Source organism: Amphiura filiformis, chromosome 19 (genome assembly GCF_039555335.1).
Source record: "Amphiura filiformis chromosome 19, Afil_fr2py, whole genome shotgun sequence".
Classification (NCBI taxonomy): Eukaryota; Metazoa; Echinodermata; class Ophiuroidea; order Amphilepidida; family Amphiuridae; genus Amphiura; species Amphiura filiformis.
The window spans coordinates 59,633,991-59,651,441 of record NC_092646.1 but is presented as its reverse complement, the minus strand read 5'-3'; the positions used below and the strand labels follow the sequence as shown (position 1 = coordinate 59,651,441).

Below are 17,451 nucleotides of genomic sequence, written 5' to 3'. Positions count from 1 at the left end.
GGCCACCATGTATGCAAAGCGCCCTCATGAGATAGCTTACCTTTTTTATCCATCACTGTGGCCACCATGTATGCAAAGCGCCCTCATGAGATAGCTTACCTTTTTTATCCATCACTGTGGCCACCCTGCATGCAAAGCACCCTCATGAGATGGCTTACCTTTTTTATCCATCACTGTGGCCACCATGTATGCAAAGCGCCCTCATGAGATAGCTTACCTTTTTTATCCATCACTGTGGCCACCATGTATGCAAAGCGCCCATGAGATAGCTTACCTTTTTATCCATCACTGTGGCCACCATGTATGCAAAGCGCCCTCATGAGATAGCTTACCTTTTTTATCCATCACTGTGGCCACCATGTATGCAAAGCGCCTCATGAGATAGCTTACCTTTTTATCCATCACTGTACCACCATGTATGCAAAGCGCCCTCATGAGATAGCTTACCTTTTTTATCCATCACTGTAGCCACCCTGCATGCAAAGCGCCCTCATGAGATAGCTTACCTTTTTTATCCATGACTGTGGCCACCATGTATGCAAAGCGCCCTAATGAGATAGCTTACCTTTTTATCCATCACTGTAGCCACCCTGCATGCAAAGCGCCTCATGAGATAGCTTACCTTTTTATCCATCACTGTGGCCACCATGTATACAAAGCGCCCTAATGAGATAGCTTACCTTTTTTATCCATCACTGTGGCCACCCTGCATACAAAGTGCCCTCATGAGATGGCTTACCTTTTTTATCCATCACTGTGGCCACCCTGCATACAAAGCGCCCTCATGAGATAGCTTACCTTTTTTATCCATCACTGTGGCCACCCTGCATGCAAAGCGCCCTCATGAGATGGCTTACCTTTTTTATCCATCACTGTGGCCACCCTGCATGCAAAGTGCCCTCATGAGATGGCTTACCTTTTTTATCCATCACTGTGGCCACCCTGCATGCAAAGCGCCCTCATGAGATAGCTTACCTTTTTTATCCATCACTGTGGCCACCCTGCATGCAAAGTGCCCTCATGAGATGGCTTACCTTTTTTATCCATCACTGTGGCCACCCTGCATGCAAAGCGCCCTCATGAGATGGCTTACCTTTTTTATCCATCACTGTGGCCACCTTGCATACAAAGCGCCCTCATGAGATAGCTTACCTTTTTTATCCATCACTGTGGCCACCCTGCATGCAAAGCGCCCTCATGAGATGGCTTACCTTTTTTATCCATCACTGTGGCCACCCTGCATACAAAGCGCCCTCATGAGATGGCTTACCTTTTTATCCATCACTGTGGCCACCCTGCATGCAAAGCGCCTCATGAGATGGCTTACCTTTTTATCCATCACTGTGGCCACCTTGCATACAAAGCGCCCTCATGAGATAGCTTACCTTTTTTATCCATCACTGTGGCCACCCTGCATGCAAAGCGCCCTCATGAGATGGCTTACCTTTTTTATCCATCACTGTGGCCACCCTGCATGCAAAGCGCCCTCATGAGATGGCTTACCTTTTTTATCCATCACTGTGGCCACCCTGCATACAAAGCGCCCTCATGAGATGGCTTACCTTTTTTATCCATGACTGTGGCCACCCTGCATGCAAAGTGCCCTCATGAGATAGCTTACCTTTTTTATCCATCACTGTGGCCACCCTGCATGCAAAGCGCCCTCATGAGATGGCTTACCTTTTTTATCCATCACTGTAGCCACCCAGCATGCAAAGTGCCCTCATGAGATAGCTTACCTTTTTATCCATCACTGTGGCCACCCTGCATACAAAGCGCCCTCATGAGATGGCTTACCTTTTTTATCCATGACTGTGGCCACCCTGCATGCAAAGTGCCCTCATGAGATAGCTTACCTTTTTTATCCATCACTGTGGCCACCCTGCATGCAAAGCGCCCTCATGAGATGGCTTACCTTTTTTATCCATCACTGTAGCCACCCTGCATGCAAAGTGCCCTCATGAGATAGCTTACCTTTTTTATCCATCACTGTGGCCACCCTGCATGCAAAGCGCCCTCATGAGATAGCTTACCTTTTTTATCCATCACTGTAGCCACCCTGCATACAAAGCGCCTCATGAGATAGCTTACCTTTTTATCCATCACTGTGGCCACCCTGCATGCAAAGCGCCCTCATGAGATGGCTTACCTTTTTATCCATCACTGTAGCCACCCTGCATGCAAAGTGCCCTCATGAGATAGCTTACCTTTTTTATCCATCACTGTAGCCACCCTGCATGCAAAGCGCCCTCATGAGATGGCTTACCTTTTTTATCCATCACTGTAGCCACCCTGCATGCAAAGCGCCCTCATGAGATAGCTTACCTTTTTTATCCATCACTGTGGCCACCCTGCATGCAAAGCGCCCTCATGAGATGGCTTACCTTTTTTATCCATCACTGTGGCCACCCTGCATGCAAAGCGCCCTCATGAGATGGCTTACCTTTTTTATCCATGACTGTGGCCACCCTGCATGCAAAGCGCCCTCACAAGATAGCTTACCTTTTTTATCCATGACTGTGGCCATTGCATTTTTAATTGCTGAAGTAACAGGTGTCATTGTCTTGGTACTCAAATGTTTGGCACTGCGGGATTTGGGCGTACTGCTGCTATGACGACCTAATACCTGAAACAGTAAAATATACAAAACTGTTAACATACACACCATTCACAGTACAGAAATTCCTTCATTTGACAAAGATTAGAAATTGATATTCGTAATGTGGACAAACATCGCTTCATTTAACTACCATTAAAACTGCTTTGTGGAGAAGCTAAAGCGGTTCATTTCATTGATGAAGCGATTTCGTAATGTAACGCATGCTTCATTTGATGACAAATGTGCCATTCCATTTGAAATGCTATACACCCTCAATATTGGAGACATGCCCTTAATCTTCCGCACATGGGGTGTAGATTTCAAAAGGAGCCACACATTCAAGGTCGTCTGCTCTAAAATGGGTTACTCCAGTTAAAATCCACACACCCCTATTATTATTATTATTATTATTTGCTCATTTATATAGCGCCTCTTCAATAGATCGAGGCGCTTTACAAAATAAATACTAAAATACACAATTTAAAAACACAAAAGAATATACAGAATAATATAAAATACAATGCAAATATGACATAGTAAAATTACACATAAATAAAAGCATCAATTCAATATTACCGATAAATTACAATCATTATTACACCAAAACGACTATATTTAAAAACATTATATGCAAAGATAGCTACTCTTTGGGGAAAAGGTGAGTTTTAATAACTTTTGAATACTTTTACGCTGGGAGCCTGACGGATCTTAATGGGAAGCTGATTCCAAAGCTTGGGTCCAAGAACACAGAAAGCGCTATCGCTAATTACGCGTTTAGTAGATGGAACTTCAAGGCGCAAAGTATCTTTAGATGATCTAAGGCCAGCTCGACCAGGCTTATAACTACGAAGAAGGTCTTGGAGATACATAGGTGCTAATTTATACACACAGTTGTACACATGCAGTAGGAGCTTAAAGTCTATTCTCTGCTGGACTGGCAACCAGTGAAGTTCGCGCAATAACGGCGAAGTGCTCGTGCGCCTATCAACACAGTAAATCAAGCGTGCCGCACGATTTTGAAGCCTTTGCAGCCGCTGTGCATTGAAAGCTGATATGCCACCTAACAAAGAGTTGCCATAATCCAGCCGAGAGAGAACAAGAGATCGTACTGCATGTGCACATGTATTTTGATCTATAAAACGCAGCGAATCGTGAGATATTGCGCAAAATGAAAATTAACAGTACGACAAAGTGAAGACACCTGTAAATCCATTTTGAGACAAGGATCAAATGTGACACCTAAGTTCTTAATAGAAGGCACAGGAGCTATCGCAGATTCACCAATCTTCAGGTCAACGCACTGAATGGAATTTCTTTGTTTTTGAGACGAAATAATAAAGAACTCTGTCTTAGAATCGTTCAGCCTAAGTTTGTTTTTCAACATCCACGCTTTAACCTCAGCAATGCAATTTGTTAAGCGAGCTTGCGCAGCTTCCCTATCACCGGACACCTTAGGATCATAGCTCACATACAGCTGGGTGTCGTCAGCATATATATGATATGCAACACTGAAGCGCTTAAAAATGCTGGTAACAGGCTTAGAGTAAGAGGTGAAGATCGGTGGACCTGCGACAGATCCTTGTGGAACGCCATATTTAAGCTTATGTACAGAAGAGTAACTACCTGAGACACAAACTTTACTACTACGGTCTCTGAGATAAGAATCAAACCACTTTAAAACACAACCCTCGATACCATATTCATTTTGAAATCTATTTACAAGAATGTTATGATCGATGGTATCGAAGGCTGCAGACATATCTAACAAAACAAATAATACAATTCTACCACTACCGAGTTCATTAACAATATCATTCTTAACCCGCAAAAGGGCCGTCTCAGTACTATGGCCTGGCTTGTAAGCAGATTGGAATTCTTCAGTAAGGTTTTCGGACTGAAGATGATCATTGAACCTTGAAACAGCTGGATATTCAATAATTTTACCAAGTGTAGGAAGATTAGACACTGGACGGTAATGTTTTAACAAGTCCGGGTTGAGGGTGGATTTCTTGATGAGAGGAGAAATAACTGCATCACGAAGGATGGAAGGGAAAGACCCAGCACTGAAAGAGTTGTTTATTAGTGAAACAACAAAAGGGGCAATGATGTCAGTACATTCCTTCAACAACCACGTGGGAAGCGGATCGAGAGAACTAGTTTTGTTGGGGATTTTGGATATGATTTTTTGAACCTCAGCTTCATTAACAGGGGGAAAAATATCAAACACATGAACATTATTGCACATATTATCAGTAGATGACTTAACATGATTACTATTGCACACATTATCAGTAGGTGTCTGTGACATGGAAGAAACAACAACATCATCATCATCATTTGAACACATATTTACAGTTTCAGTAACATATTGATCATCAAGCTCAGACCTTATTTTTGACACTTTGTCCTCAAAATAATTAGCAAAATTATTACTGAGTGTTTCACTTGAGATACAAGTTGGTAAAGCACCATTTGAGCTACCAGTATTTAGAAGTGTATTTACAGTCCGATACATTGTTTTTGCATCAGCATCAGCTAAAACATTTCTGAAATGATCTTTCTTAGATTGAACAATCATGTTATTTACGACTTTATTTTGTTCAAGATATTCATCGCGATCAGAGTCACTGAGAGTTTTCCGCCATTTGCGCTCACGTTTGCGGCGTTCCCTTCTGGCAGATCTGATGTTATCGTCGAACCATTTAGGACATCTGATGGTTCTTTGAAATTGTGTCTCTTCCGGACAGTGTTTGTCAAGAACCTTGCGCACTCTGATGTTATACTCAGCCGCCTGTTCATTAGGATCTTCAAGCTTTACTAGTTCGCGAAGTTCATGATTCAAATCGGTCTTGAAAACGTCCATGTCAAGATCTTTAAAATTCCTTCTTGTGACCGCTCTTCTTTCTGGAACTGGTTTTGACTTATTAATGGTACATTCAATCATATGATGATCTGAACCGTGTCTGTTAGGGGATACATTGCATTTAATCAACAGGTTGTCTTCAACGCGACAGATCACATGATCTATAATATGACCCGACTTGTGAGTAGGACTGTCCACAAATTGATGGAAATCATGTTGAGAAAGCATTGCAAGATAACGTGAAACATCATACTTTAACGGATCATCAGCGTGGATGTTCAAATCTCCTAAAATTAAAGGTTTTCCAGGAAGATGCGATATGTCATACAGAAAACATTCAAATTCTTCTAAGAATTTGGCTACAGTAAAACCATTTTCCTTAGACGGTGGTGGACGATAAATAGCAATAAGACAAAACGACTTGGCAATATCTGTTACACATGCATGCTCGAAAGTGGTAACTGTGTCATTGACTGCAATCGGAGAAATACTCAAGTTAAGATTAGATTTGTAAATTATTGCAATACCACCATGTTTATCACTGATTCTGGGGAAACTAAGTAGGGAGTATCCAGATGGTGTGCATTCCCCTATGACGACTGGGTCCTCTTCACCAAGCCATGACTCTGTGATCACAAGGATGTCCACATCAGAATCAAGTACATAGTCATGAAGTGATATAGTTTTATTGCACATTGATCGAGCGTTCCACACATTTATATCAAGGAATTTCTTGCATCCAAGTGGAACATTGATAAGATTGTTCAAATTAACGCCATTACAGTTTGTATGGGTAGAATGATGAGAAGTGATGATTGTGTTAATTCTATGTTTTTGTCCCCCTCGTTTACCACGTTTGTGCCACCTTAAGCGTGTTTGGCCAGCTTTGTTTTGTTTACAACTTGAGGGATGAGTATGAAGTTCATGTCCATGGCAAGAGTTTGAAAAGATGTTCAACGTTTGTAATCTGTTCATTAATTCAGAAGAAATATTGCAACATGAACCCGGCACACAGGCAGTTCTATGTAATAAAATATCGTCGATCGATGACATGTTTATAGAATCAGGTTGTACAATACCGCTTTTGAATTCGCGGGTACTTATTACGTAACAGTGATCGTTCGTTGCCGTCGTTGTGTGTACATATGTAATATGGCAGAAATACACACACGATAGTAGAAATAACATTATAAAATACTGGCAATATACAGTTTAAAAAGAGTTATAACCTGTGCAGTCATATCCTTTGATGATCCAAGAACGTCATGAAATACACATTACACATATAAAAAGTTCAAAAAGAGTTGCATTTTGAATTAAAAATCAGAGCGAGGAGCTGGCCGATGTGGCGCTGCGCAGTGTTCCTATGATAGACATCTTAATTTTCCACACATATGGATGACTCCATTTGAAATCCACACCCTCTGCGTGGGAGACGAAGGTCGTGTCTTCCATTCTGGTGTATGGATTTCAACTGGAATAGCCCATTTTATCTATGCCCGTGCAACGGGCATAGATATTGTATTGTTGTGTATAGTCTTGGCTTCTCCTTCATCTTCTCAAGACCACTTCTTTGCACCCCTCTAACTCAAGAACCAAAGTAGCCTTGGGGCCCATACTTGGTATACTGATAGCCCATGACCCCTAAAAATTTTGTAGTGTAGTCTCGACCCCAGAGGTCAAAGGTCATGGGCTACAGGGGGCGATATGTGTAAAATTTGAAGCATCTCTAGCTCAAGAACTACAGCGCCCTCAGGGTTCATACTTAGTACAATGATGGCCCATGACCCCTGAAAGTAACCTATGGTAGCCACGACCCCAGATGTCAAAGTTCACAGGCTACAGGGGGCAATATGTGTAAAATTTTAAAACAATTTTAGCTCAAGAACTATAGCGCCCTCAGGGTTCATGCTTGGTACAATGATGACCCATGACCCTTAGATATTTCCTGCTGTAACATCGACCCCAGAGGTCAAAGGTCATGGGCTACAGTGAGCAATATGTGTAAAATTTCAAACAGCTCTAGTTCAAGAACTACAACGCCCTCAGGGTTCATACTTGGTACAATGATGACCCATGACCCTTGATGTATTCTATATTAGCCGCATCCCCAGAGATCAAAGTCTAAAGGCTTTAAAAAGCAAAATAGGTACAACTTATTAACAAAGTGTAGCGCAATAGGTAGTATTTTGTTAGCTACCTGTGTTTGCAATTATAAAGGTCTGAATCGTACGTCAAGGACACTGATCGCTTGACAAAAACTCCCTTAAAGGGAATGACTGTGTAGGTATTTTGATTTCGGTTTCTTGGACCACCTCAAACGGTTGTCATGATGGAACAAGGGGTGTGGTTGGTAAGGGGGTATTAGAGAGTGTGTGGCCCAGTCTGGTGGTGTTTTAGAGAGAGTGAGGGTCTGATTGGGTATAAGAGAGAGTGAAGGCTTGGTAGGGTGTTAGAGAGAGTGTAGGCCAGTCTCGTGGTGTTTTAGAGAGAGTGAGTGTATAGTGGAGTATAAGATAGAGTGAAGGCTTGGTGAGGTATTGGAGAAAGTATGGGTCAGCCTGGTGGTGTTTTAGAGTGAGTGAGTGTCTGGTGGAGTATAAGAGAGAGTGAGGGTCTGGTGGGGTATTAGAGAGAGTGTGGTCCAGTCTGGTGGTGTTTTAGAGAGAGTGATGGTCTGATGGGGTATACAAAAGAGTGAAGGCTTGGTAGGGTATTAGAGAGAGTGTGGGCCAGTCTAGTGTTATGAGCATTACATGTATATCAAATGGACGCTTAAAACAAGGGCTTTCACATGGTGCTTACCAAGTTTTCATTTGTGGTCACGGGCATAGATATTCGTGTTTGGTCAAACACAACTGTGCCATTTAGTATTTGATTCTTACCGGTGATTTAGGAGACGGACTGTTATTATTGTTGACTCTCAGCGTTGATAATGGTGCTGGAGCATCTCGTCTCTGTAACGTACTCTCTCGATGCAATCTACATATCTCCTTGGTAACAATGTCACCTTTGCTGTCACTTATCAACACCTTTGTTATGGGAAATTTGGGTGCCGTGGTAACGACGGTTGGTGAAAGCGCTTCTGGTATGAAACCAGATGTGAAAAACTCATGGTGGACAATTCTTTCTAGTGATGGACGTTCTTCTGGATTGCTTGTGAGTAGTTTTGAGATGAGATCTCTTGCATTGGGTGACAGGCTGTCCGGTAGAACATAATGGTTGTGTTTGATTCGGGAATAGGTTTCCTTTAAAGAATTGGTTTCAAACGGTGGCCTTCCTACTAGCATTGTGTACCTGAAAAGATATTGAAAAGAAAAGAAAAAATTATAAAAGTAAACAAAGAACACAAAATATTATTACCACATGGATCAGCAAACTGAAATTGTACAAAACCAAAATGAAAGGAAGAATATTAACAGGAACATAAACTGGTCCCAAAAAGTAACTTACCAGGTAAGAAATTCGTCTGTCAAGTTCAAACGACAAATCGTATTATACTGAATAGCATATGAGTGGAAGCGGTGTACATTTACGCGAGTTTGACACCTCATTTGTCGCAAACAGATCAAAACTTTTGAAGTTATGCTCATTTGAACAAGCCTACTATCAAATTTGAAAGTTGCAGGTCCGCCCCAATGAATTCACACAATAAACAGACACATGAACTTTGATCATTCTTCATCCTCACAAGAAGCAATAGGAAAGTTAGTCATGCAAAGAAGAAGAGGAGAGCACTGATTACACCTGTATACTGCCAACCATCTCAAGTGGTATGAGTGCAACTTTCATTCCAGTGGATAGGTTCGGTTAAATAAGCATAACTTCAAAAATACTCATCCGTTTGCAACAAATGAGGTGTAAAAATTCGCGTCAATTAACACTGCTTCCACTCATATCCCATTTAGTGTAACACAATTTGTCGTTTGAATTTGACAGACAAATTTCTTACCTGGTAAGTTTCTTTTTTTGGAGCAGTTTATATAAATTCATCCGTTCCTGCCATTTTTCATAGTAAGATGTTTGATGTGCACACATAACATTTTTAGTTTTTAGCAAAGGTACATTATAAGCCATTCTTATTCAATGGGTGCGTCTTGTAAAAAATTCACGTAATTTGATTGGTTTTCTGGTGTATAATATCTCACAATAGTTGATAGTGATATTAGTCAGGGCACGCTTGTTGCTCCTCAATGATCACGCGATAATGCATTTGCGTAATACACGTGCGAGAACCAAGAACGCGATTCGGCGGCTTAGATGTTCGTGATGGTTTCGTTCATTTAAAACAACGGGATGTCCTCACAAAAGTAAACTTTATATTTTTCTGAAAAAAGGCAGTTTTTCTCGCAAAATTACATTAAAACTGAATAAGAATGAGAATAAAGATAGGATTTTGTCTTTTGCCTATCAATTTACGTGTCATAATGGATGGGCTGGCCAATATTTTTTATCGTAGTGGATACTGGCTGCGCGGCATCCACTACTCAAAATATTGGCCAGCCCATCCATTATGACACGATATTGATAGGCAAAAGACAAAATCTATCATTTATTCTCTAAAAGATTGCCGACTCAAAATTGCACATAAGTTATACTATATTCATAACCTCATTAATAAACGCGATGCGTGCGATCCAATCATATTTTATTATTTGTGAAAACGCTAACGCAAATCGAGGTCATTAATATCTCACAATTGACCGCAAAATGCGTAATTGTTCCAATGTCGCACACAATTGACTTCTGCGTGCGCCGTATTGTGCATCCAACGAACTGCGCGCTTTTGTTATTGGTCGTTTTGTTTTAGCCTGATCGATTTTGGGAAAGGGAAGATGTAAAAATTGTTTATTTTTAAAAACTTTTGAGGAAAATTGTGTGTTATTTTGTAAAGTTAAAAGATCAAAGTGACGGTTATGAATGAGGTTAATAACTTTGCATCGGTATATATAATGGCATTGTGAAAATCTAAACATTTTGCTTTGGACCTCGGAATATCCCTCGGGCTGCGCCTCGGGATATTCCTCGGTTCCAAAGGCAAAATGTTTAGATTTTTCACAATGCCTCCAAATAACCAATGCGCAGTTATTAACCTCTAAGTAAATGCGCTATCTTGGGTTGTCGCGCATGGAGGGCAGATATTGTACCTCTGGTGTTCAACAGCAAGAGCATATGTAATCAATTAATAATTTACATCTTCAAGGTTGAGCATACAAGGCTTGTATACACAGCGCTTAGAGCACGTTTTGGCACAAACATGTTACACACTGAATGAAACAACCATGCACTTTGCATCAAAACTTTGCCTGGTGCATAGCGAAATAATGCGGAGGTATATTAAAGACAAGGTCTTTATTTCAAATTCCGCCAGATTTTGAAGTTACTCTATTAGTACTGTGAAAGTGGAAATTTCAGTGGAACATTGCACCTTTTACGCTAAGCACAGTTACTGTGAAAATAAAAACACATGAATATGTTCTGGTATGCATAGGTTTATGTAAGAAACCTCAAAATCGTGAAAAAATAACAATCGCAAAAATCACCACTTCTACAAAATGCTAATATAATTATGTGTTACTAGTTTTTCTGGAAAATTTGAATGGAATGTGAGAAACTCGGCTATAAAGCAACATGGAATGTATACATTATTCATAATTCAATAACAGATTTCCACCTATGATCTGAAATATATTTCTGACTGTTGGAACCCATCTTTAAGTTGCCTCCATGAGCAACACACAAACATGGCGGATTTGATGCTCTTGGATTCTACCTCACTGGTTTCTATACATCTTTACAAAACTTTATTTTTTAGTGTGCGTGTAGGGTGGGGGTGGGTGTGGGTGTGGGGCTGGGAGTTTGGATGATCATGCATATAATTTGTACTTCTTTTTTGGATTTGCTCAAAACTTGGCAAAAGATAAAATCAAGGTGGAAATAAGAGCTGATGAGCAAAAGGCAGTGAGATATTCTACCTTCTTCTCATGTGCTAGAATTAAGAAGACTGTTGCCATGGCAATGTCTGGTTCACAAGATACATGTACATACATTATACATCTACTTAGACTATAATGCAACTGTATATACCTCACTGTTCATGTCGTCGTCTGCATCATATACTAGTACTGTCGTATCTCAAAAGGCTGCATTGTGTGACTTTTTTTGTTATATTGTAATCTACTTGTGATGAGATATACTGTAAAATTACTAGTATATGGGAATTATCACAATTATTACAATCTCATGTCAATTCATAAAAGAAAGCATGTTGAAATTTAAAATAACAATATAGTACAACAATATAAATCCCACAAGGCAGCCGTTGGGATGTATGACAGTATGCCATGCAGACAACAAATTGGGGCTCTGTTTTTAGTGAAGGCCTTTTAATTTCACACTTTCTACAGGATTACATGTCTAAATTGACTACACAGATCGGTAAACATCACATCACATTAGCTCCCCTGGTTTATTTAGTAAAAAGGTTCACTTTTTATTGCCCTATGGACACATGTAGCTTATGTACACCTGTATAGGCACCCATTTCAATGTATAGGATCAACAACTCACAAATTCCCTAATGCTTTTGAAATCAATTGAAATTTTTTTTTTAATGAAATGTAAAAAGGTTTGTGCACATCTGGAGTCTTACAAGATGGCATTTCCTGAAAGACGTAAAAGAAATTGGCCTACATTTTGCCAGATTGACACAGACCGGGGTTCATGCATGGGGGTAGTGCCAGCAGTAAGTTGCAATCCTCTCTTTAGGTCATTGTGGAGTTCAAACACAATCTGCAAATGTGACTTATCACTATTATTGGAAAATTGGGTTGAAAATATGATAGGGATAAATGTTCTATTTTATTATTTTAAATTACAACAGAATTTTACATGTAAAACATAATGCTTGACTTTCATTGCAAGTAAGTGCCCCTTCAATTACTAAAGTGCTCAGGGCACTTGCACTGGGAAATACACTAAAGGTGATGTATTGAAGGTTTTCAATCATAAAAATGGGCTATTCCAAAAACCCATACACCCCTATGGAAGTCAACTTCCACACAGGGAGTTTGAATTTCAAATGGGATTTCAAATGGAATTACCTGATGAATATGTGACTCATTTACATGGGGGTGGGACATGTCTTTCAACTGGAGTAGCCCAATGATTTTTAAAATACATGCAGTAGATCAGCTGGTATTATGTATGTATACATCACACCAAACATTTGGAAAGACTATAGTATTTGTCTTCAATAAACTTGGGAAATTTGATCCGTTTTAAATTTTCTTCCTTCAACAGTTTCCACATTGCTCCATGATTGCATACATTGTACATGTCACTCATGGGAGGCCGGAGGGTGATTTTCCCATGCATCCGGCAAACTTAGTTTTTACATGTTTGCTCCTATAAATTCTATTTTTATTGTAATACAAGGTTTTGTGATGCGCCAATTTATCATTTGATAAGATTAAGACAGATGAGTTGTTTATTGCCAAAATGGTGCAACCAAAAGCAGTCCCTGAATTATTATTCATACATACACGCTATATAACAGCATGTGTGATTGGTCGATAGGCGGACGTAAACAAGCCGCGTTAGAACCTATGGACGCTCGCAAGTAGGATATATGCACATGCATATGTGACATGATCAAGGGGAATGAGTCACATGTCGACCCTGGTCTAAAATGAGTTTTACATATATTTCTTAAGAGGACATTTAGAGCTTTCTGAAACTGAAAACCCCGTGTTGATATGACTTTTCTTTGTGAAGTTACATCAATTCATCAATTGCAGAAAACAATATAAAACAAAAGAATTTAAACACTTTCTTTGCCAATATCTCAAAATCAATATTAGCGACATCCGACTCATTTCCCTTGATCGTGTCACATATGTGCTCGCGAGCTATTTACACAAAGCGCGAATGGTGTACATGATGTTCGCACATGTCCAAACACTGCGGACTGAGCAAGTCAACGTTTTCTTACAATTAGCGATGGAAAATCTTTTAAAAAGGATAATAAATTGGTAGTTTTTAGTCTAAAATGACAGTATTTTTGAGTTGTGGAGGAAAATATGAGCATGCAGAATGTTGTGTGTGTATGAACAGGGTTCATTCATATATTCACATGACTAAATGTGAAAGCCCTCGGTCATAAACAATTGTTTAGTCATGAAAATATATGAATGAACCCCGAATTTTTGTTTTCATTAAACAGCAACATGCCAGTGACAGGATTTCAGGCATGGTTAAATTAGATCTTAGTAGGAATGTATATGCTGCAATTTCCTAGAATTGCTGGCACTTCACAACAAGGAAATTCTGTCACAGTGTAACAACTACAACTGTGTAAGGGACCATACAATATTTATGTCAGGGGATTGGGAGTTTTAGGGGTAAGTGCAAATTTTTCTGCCGAAAGCAGTATGTATTCGAATTGGAACATGAAACACGACTATTGGGCGAAATAATGGCGGATTGCCATGACAAATCATTCTGTCAAGTACATTTGGGCTACGTTTTCCATGTTGCCACGAAGTTCTTACAGTACAAAATGCTCAATGAGTCTGCATTTCGGGCTAATGAATTATGCATTGGAAAAAAAAATGACAGGGACGGTCATAAATTCTTTATACGGGGTTGTAGTAAAATGTTTGCCTTGAAGAGTGATTATAAAAATGTTTGACTTGATTCTGGACTTTGAAAAGAATATAAAGCTTTGAATGTGTAAAGTTTTTATTGTTTTAAAGAAGTTAATCTGAAATAAGGTATCTGTGAAGGATTTTAGGGATATTTAAAGGGCCTGCACCCCGTCTTACAAAAATGTCGAATTTTTTAGAACGGTAGCTAAATAGTTCAGCCTGAGACGAATATTTAGGGAGATCGGGGCAAAGTGGAACACGGGCAAAGCGGAATCATCAGTCGGCTGCATGGAGCAGGTGACTACAAGCTCCTATCTTTGGCTGCATCCTTTTTTTTGTACTTTGTGTACTTAACCCTCTATCTTTTTAACCAAATATCCCACAGAGTCGTGCGATATGTCAAACTTTTCCTCTGGTCATAAAGAACAAAAAAGTCAGTGGTCACATCTCTGTAGGATCATTGGTTGATGAGATATAGTCACTTTTTTCTACTTTGTGCATTTAACCCTCTATCTTGTTAACCAAATATACCACAGAGTCGCATGCGATATGTCATACTTTTCCTCTGGTCATAAGGAACAAAAAAGTCAGTGGTCGCATATCTGTAGGATCATTGGTTAACGAGATATAGTCACTTTTTCTACTTTGTGCATTTAACCCTCTATCTTTTTAACCAAATATACCACAGAGTCGCATGCGATATGTCAAACTTTTCCTCTGGTCATAAGGAACAAAAAAGTCAGTGGTCGCATTTCTGTAGGATCATTGGTTTATGAGATATAGTCACTTTTTTCTACTTTGTGCATTTAGCCCTCTATCTTTTTAACCAAATATACCACAGAGTCGTGCGATATGTCATACTTTTCCTCTGGTCGTAAGGAACAAAAAAGTCAGTGGTCGCATATCTGTAGGATTATTGGTTAATGAGATATAGTCACTTTTTTCTACTTTGTGCATTTAACCCTCTATCTTGTTAACCAAATATACCACAGAGTTGTGCGATATGTCAAACTTTTCCTCTGGTCGTAAGGAACAAAAAAGTCAGTGGTCGCATATCTGTAGGATTATTGGTTAATGAGATATAGTCACTTTTTTCTACTTTGTGCATTTAACCCTCTATCTTGTTAACCAAATATACCACAGAGTTGTGCGATATGTCAAACTTTTCCTCTGGTCATAAGGAACAAAAAAGTCAGTGGTCGCATTTCTGTAGGATCATTGGTTTATGAGATATAGTCACTTTTTTTCTACTTTGTGCATTTAGCCCTCTATCTTTTTAACCAAATATACCACAGAGTCGCATGCGATATGTCATACTTTTCCTCTGGTCATAAGGAACAAAAAAGTCAGTGGTCGCATATCTGTAGGATTATTGGTTAATGAGATATAGTCACTTTTTTCTACTTTGTGCATTTAACCCTCTATCTTGTTAACCAAATATACCACAGAGTTGTGCGATATGTCAAACTTTTCCTCTGGTCATAAGGAACAAAAAAAAAGTCAGTGGTCGCATATCTATAGGATCATTGTTAATGAGATATAGTTACTCTTTTGTACTTTGTGCACTTAACCCTCTATCCTTTTAACCAAATATCCCAGAGTCGTAATGCGATATGTCAAACTTTACCTCTGAATGCGTGAAGACGGCCCGATTGGCGCTGAGGTTCATATTGGTGCGTATGCACCAAATATGTATCTTGTAAACCTTAAATTTTGCCTTGCCTTCCTTCGTAATCCTGATTGGGCCACAAAAAAAAATGTGTTCCACTTTGCCCCGGTCTCCCTTATACTAGGTATATTCGTCTCGGGCTGTCTCCGGTTTTAAAGCATCGCTCGATGGGTTAAGCTTTACTGATTTTCTTTATTTTAATACTAGTATATTGTAAAAAACCATTTTTGCTGATAAGGGTGCATAAATTAGCATTCGACATGTTGGAGAAATTCGCGTCAACTGTTTCACTATTGAAGTAGTAGCACTCACAACATTCTTCTTCTTCTTCTACCGGTGAGTACATTCCTCTCTTCGAGAGTATCGCCGTACACACGACGAAATGATTGCAAATTTACACATTTGTAATCATTTTGACCACAAAATATGATGTGAAAATACCGGGAAAATACAGGTACCCCGGGTAGGCCTAAGCAATGAGAACAAGTCCTCAAACATTTGAAATTTGAAGCGTTACTATAGGTATGCCAGGCAAACCTTAGTTAACACATTTGCTAGTCAGCCAAATTCGCCTAGAACACAATACATATATTTACATAGAAATATAAAAGAACTGGCCGGTCAAGGAAACCTACATAAATATGTTGTCTATACTTCACTTAACCCAAATATATGATTTTTTATGGTGATAAGTCACTCGCACATGGAATTTTAGAGGATTTTGATAGCAGTTCCATTAAAAAGCTGCTATCAACATGAGGTCTAAGATCTAGAAACACCACCGGGAATTTTGCTAGATCTTTTTGATGAAAGTCAATCTTTGACAAGATGTAACTTTACTATGGAAAGTGCTATGAAAAAAAGGTTTTCAGTTTTGGCTTTCTTTACTCAAGGGCTTTAATTTGATATATAAAATGATGCAGTTTGATGGCAAATTTGAATTCACCTGGCATACCTACTTACTACAACCGGAGGCTGAGACTTTTGAATGAACGCAGGTTTCAACAGCTGCACTCGATCCAACCGCGATCGTATATCGCGTATTTCAAACTACAACGCTTGACGCATACGACCTTGGATACAATGCTAACCAATCACAAGTGCATTCCCAGACAAACGAGCACCTAGACCAGTGACTTTGACTCGCGTAGTGAAGCGGACACTGCTTAGCAACGACTTTGACACGGACGCATACCTGGGCGCAAGCAAGCAGATATGTTCGCGTCCACGGAACATGTTGTATTTGATGCGAGCGATAATGGCGCTGGAATCACACAAACCAGCGCGCCTTTCTCTCCAGTCGCGTGTACAGAACATGTTGCATTTGACACGGGTGATAATGGCGCAGCAATCACGCAAAGCGCGTCTTTCTCTCCAGATATGAACGCTTTTTTTCTCCGCGTCCGACCAACCGACCAAAATCACCTTGGATACGTGGCTTCACCTACTGCCCTGGTTAGGGATGGGCACTCATAGGTCTAGGTGGTATGTCTATGAGTGCGTTGGCATGGTTGGATTCACTTCGCGATACTCACACACAATCGCACACGCTGGCGTATATCGCGCAGTGTACGCAAAAATTAAATCACGCTATTGAAAGTTCATTCAATTGGAATTCCCTCAGCAATTCCTACTGAAGACATAAATCATCTACACATGTCAGATGTATATA

General features: G+C 39.8%; 1 protein-coding gene across 1 annotated transcript in view; it reads right to left on the bottom strand.

Moving 5' to 3' along the window:
* The window catches only part of LOC140141575 (serine/threonine-protein kinase PLK1-like), an 83,254-nt gene that overhangs the window by 19,127 nt on the left and 46,676 nt on the right, over positions 1–17,451 (bottom strand). The window contains 2 exon segments of the mRNA XM_072163486.1: positions 2,503–2,626; positions 8,348–8,759. Of these exon segments, the coding sequence (XP_072019587.1) occupies positions 2,503–2,626; positions 8,348–8,759 (536 nt within the window).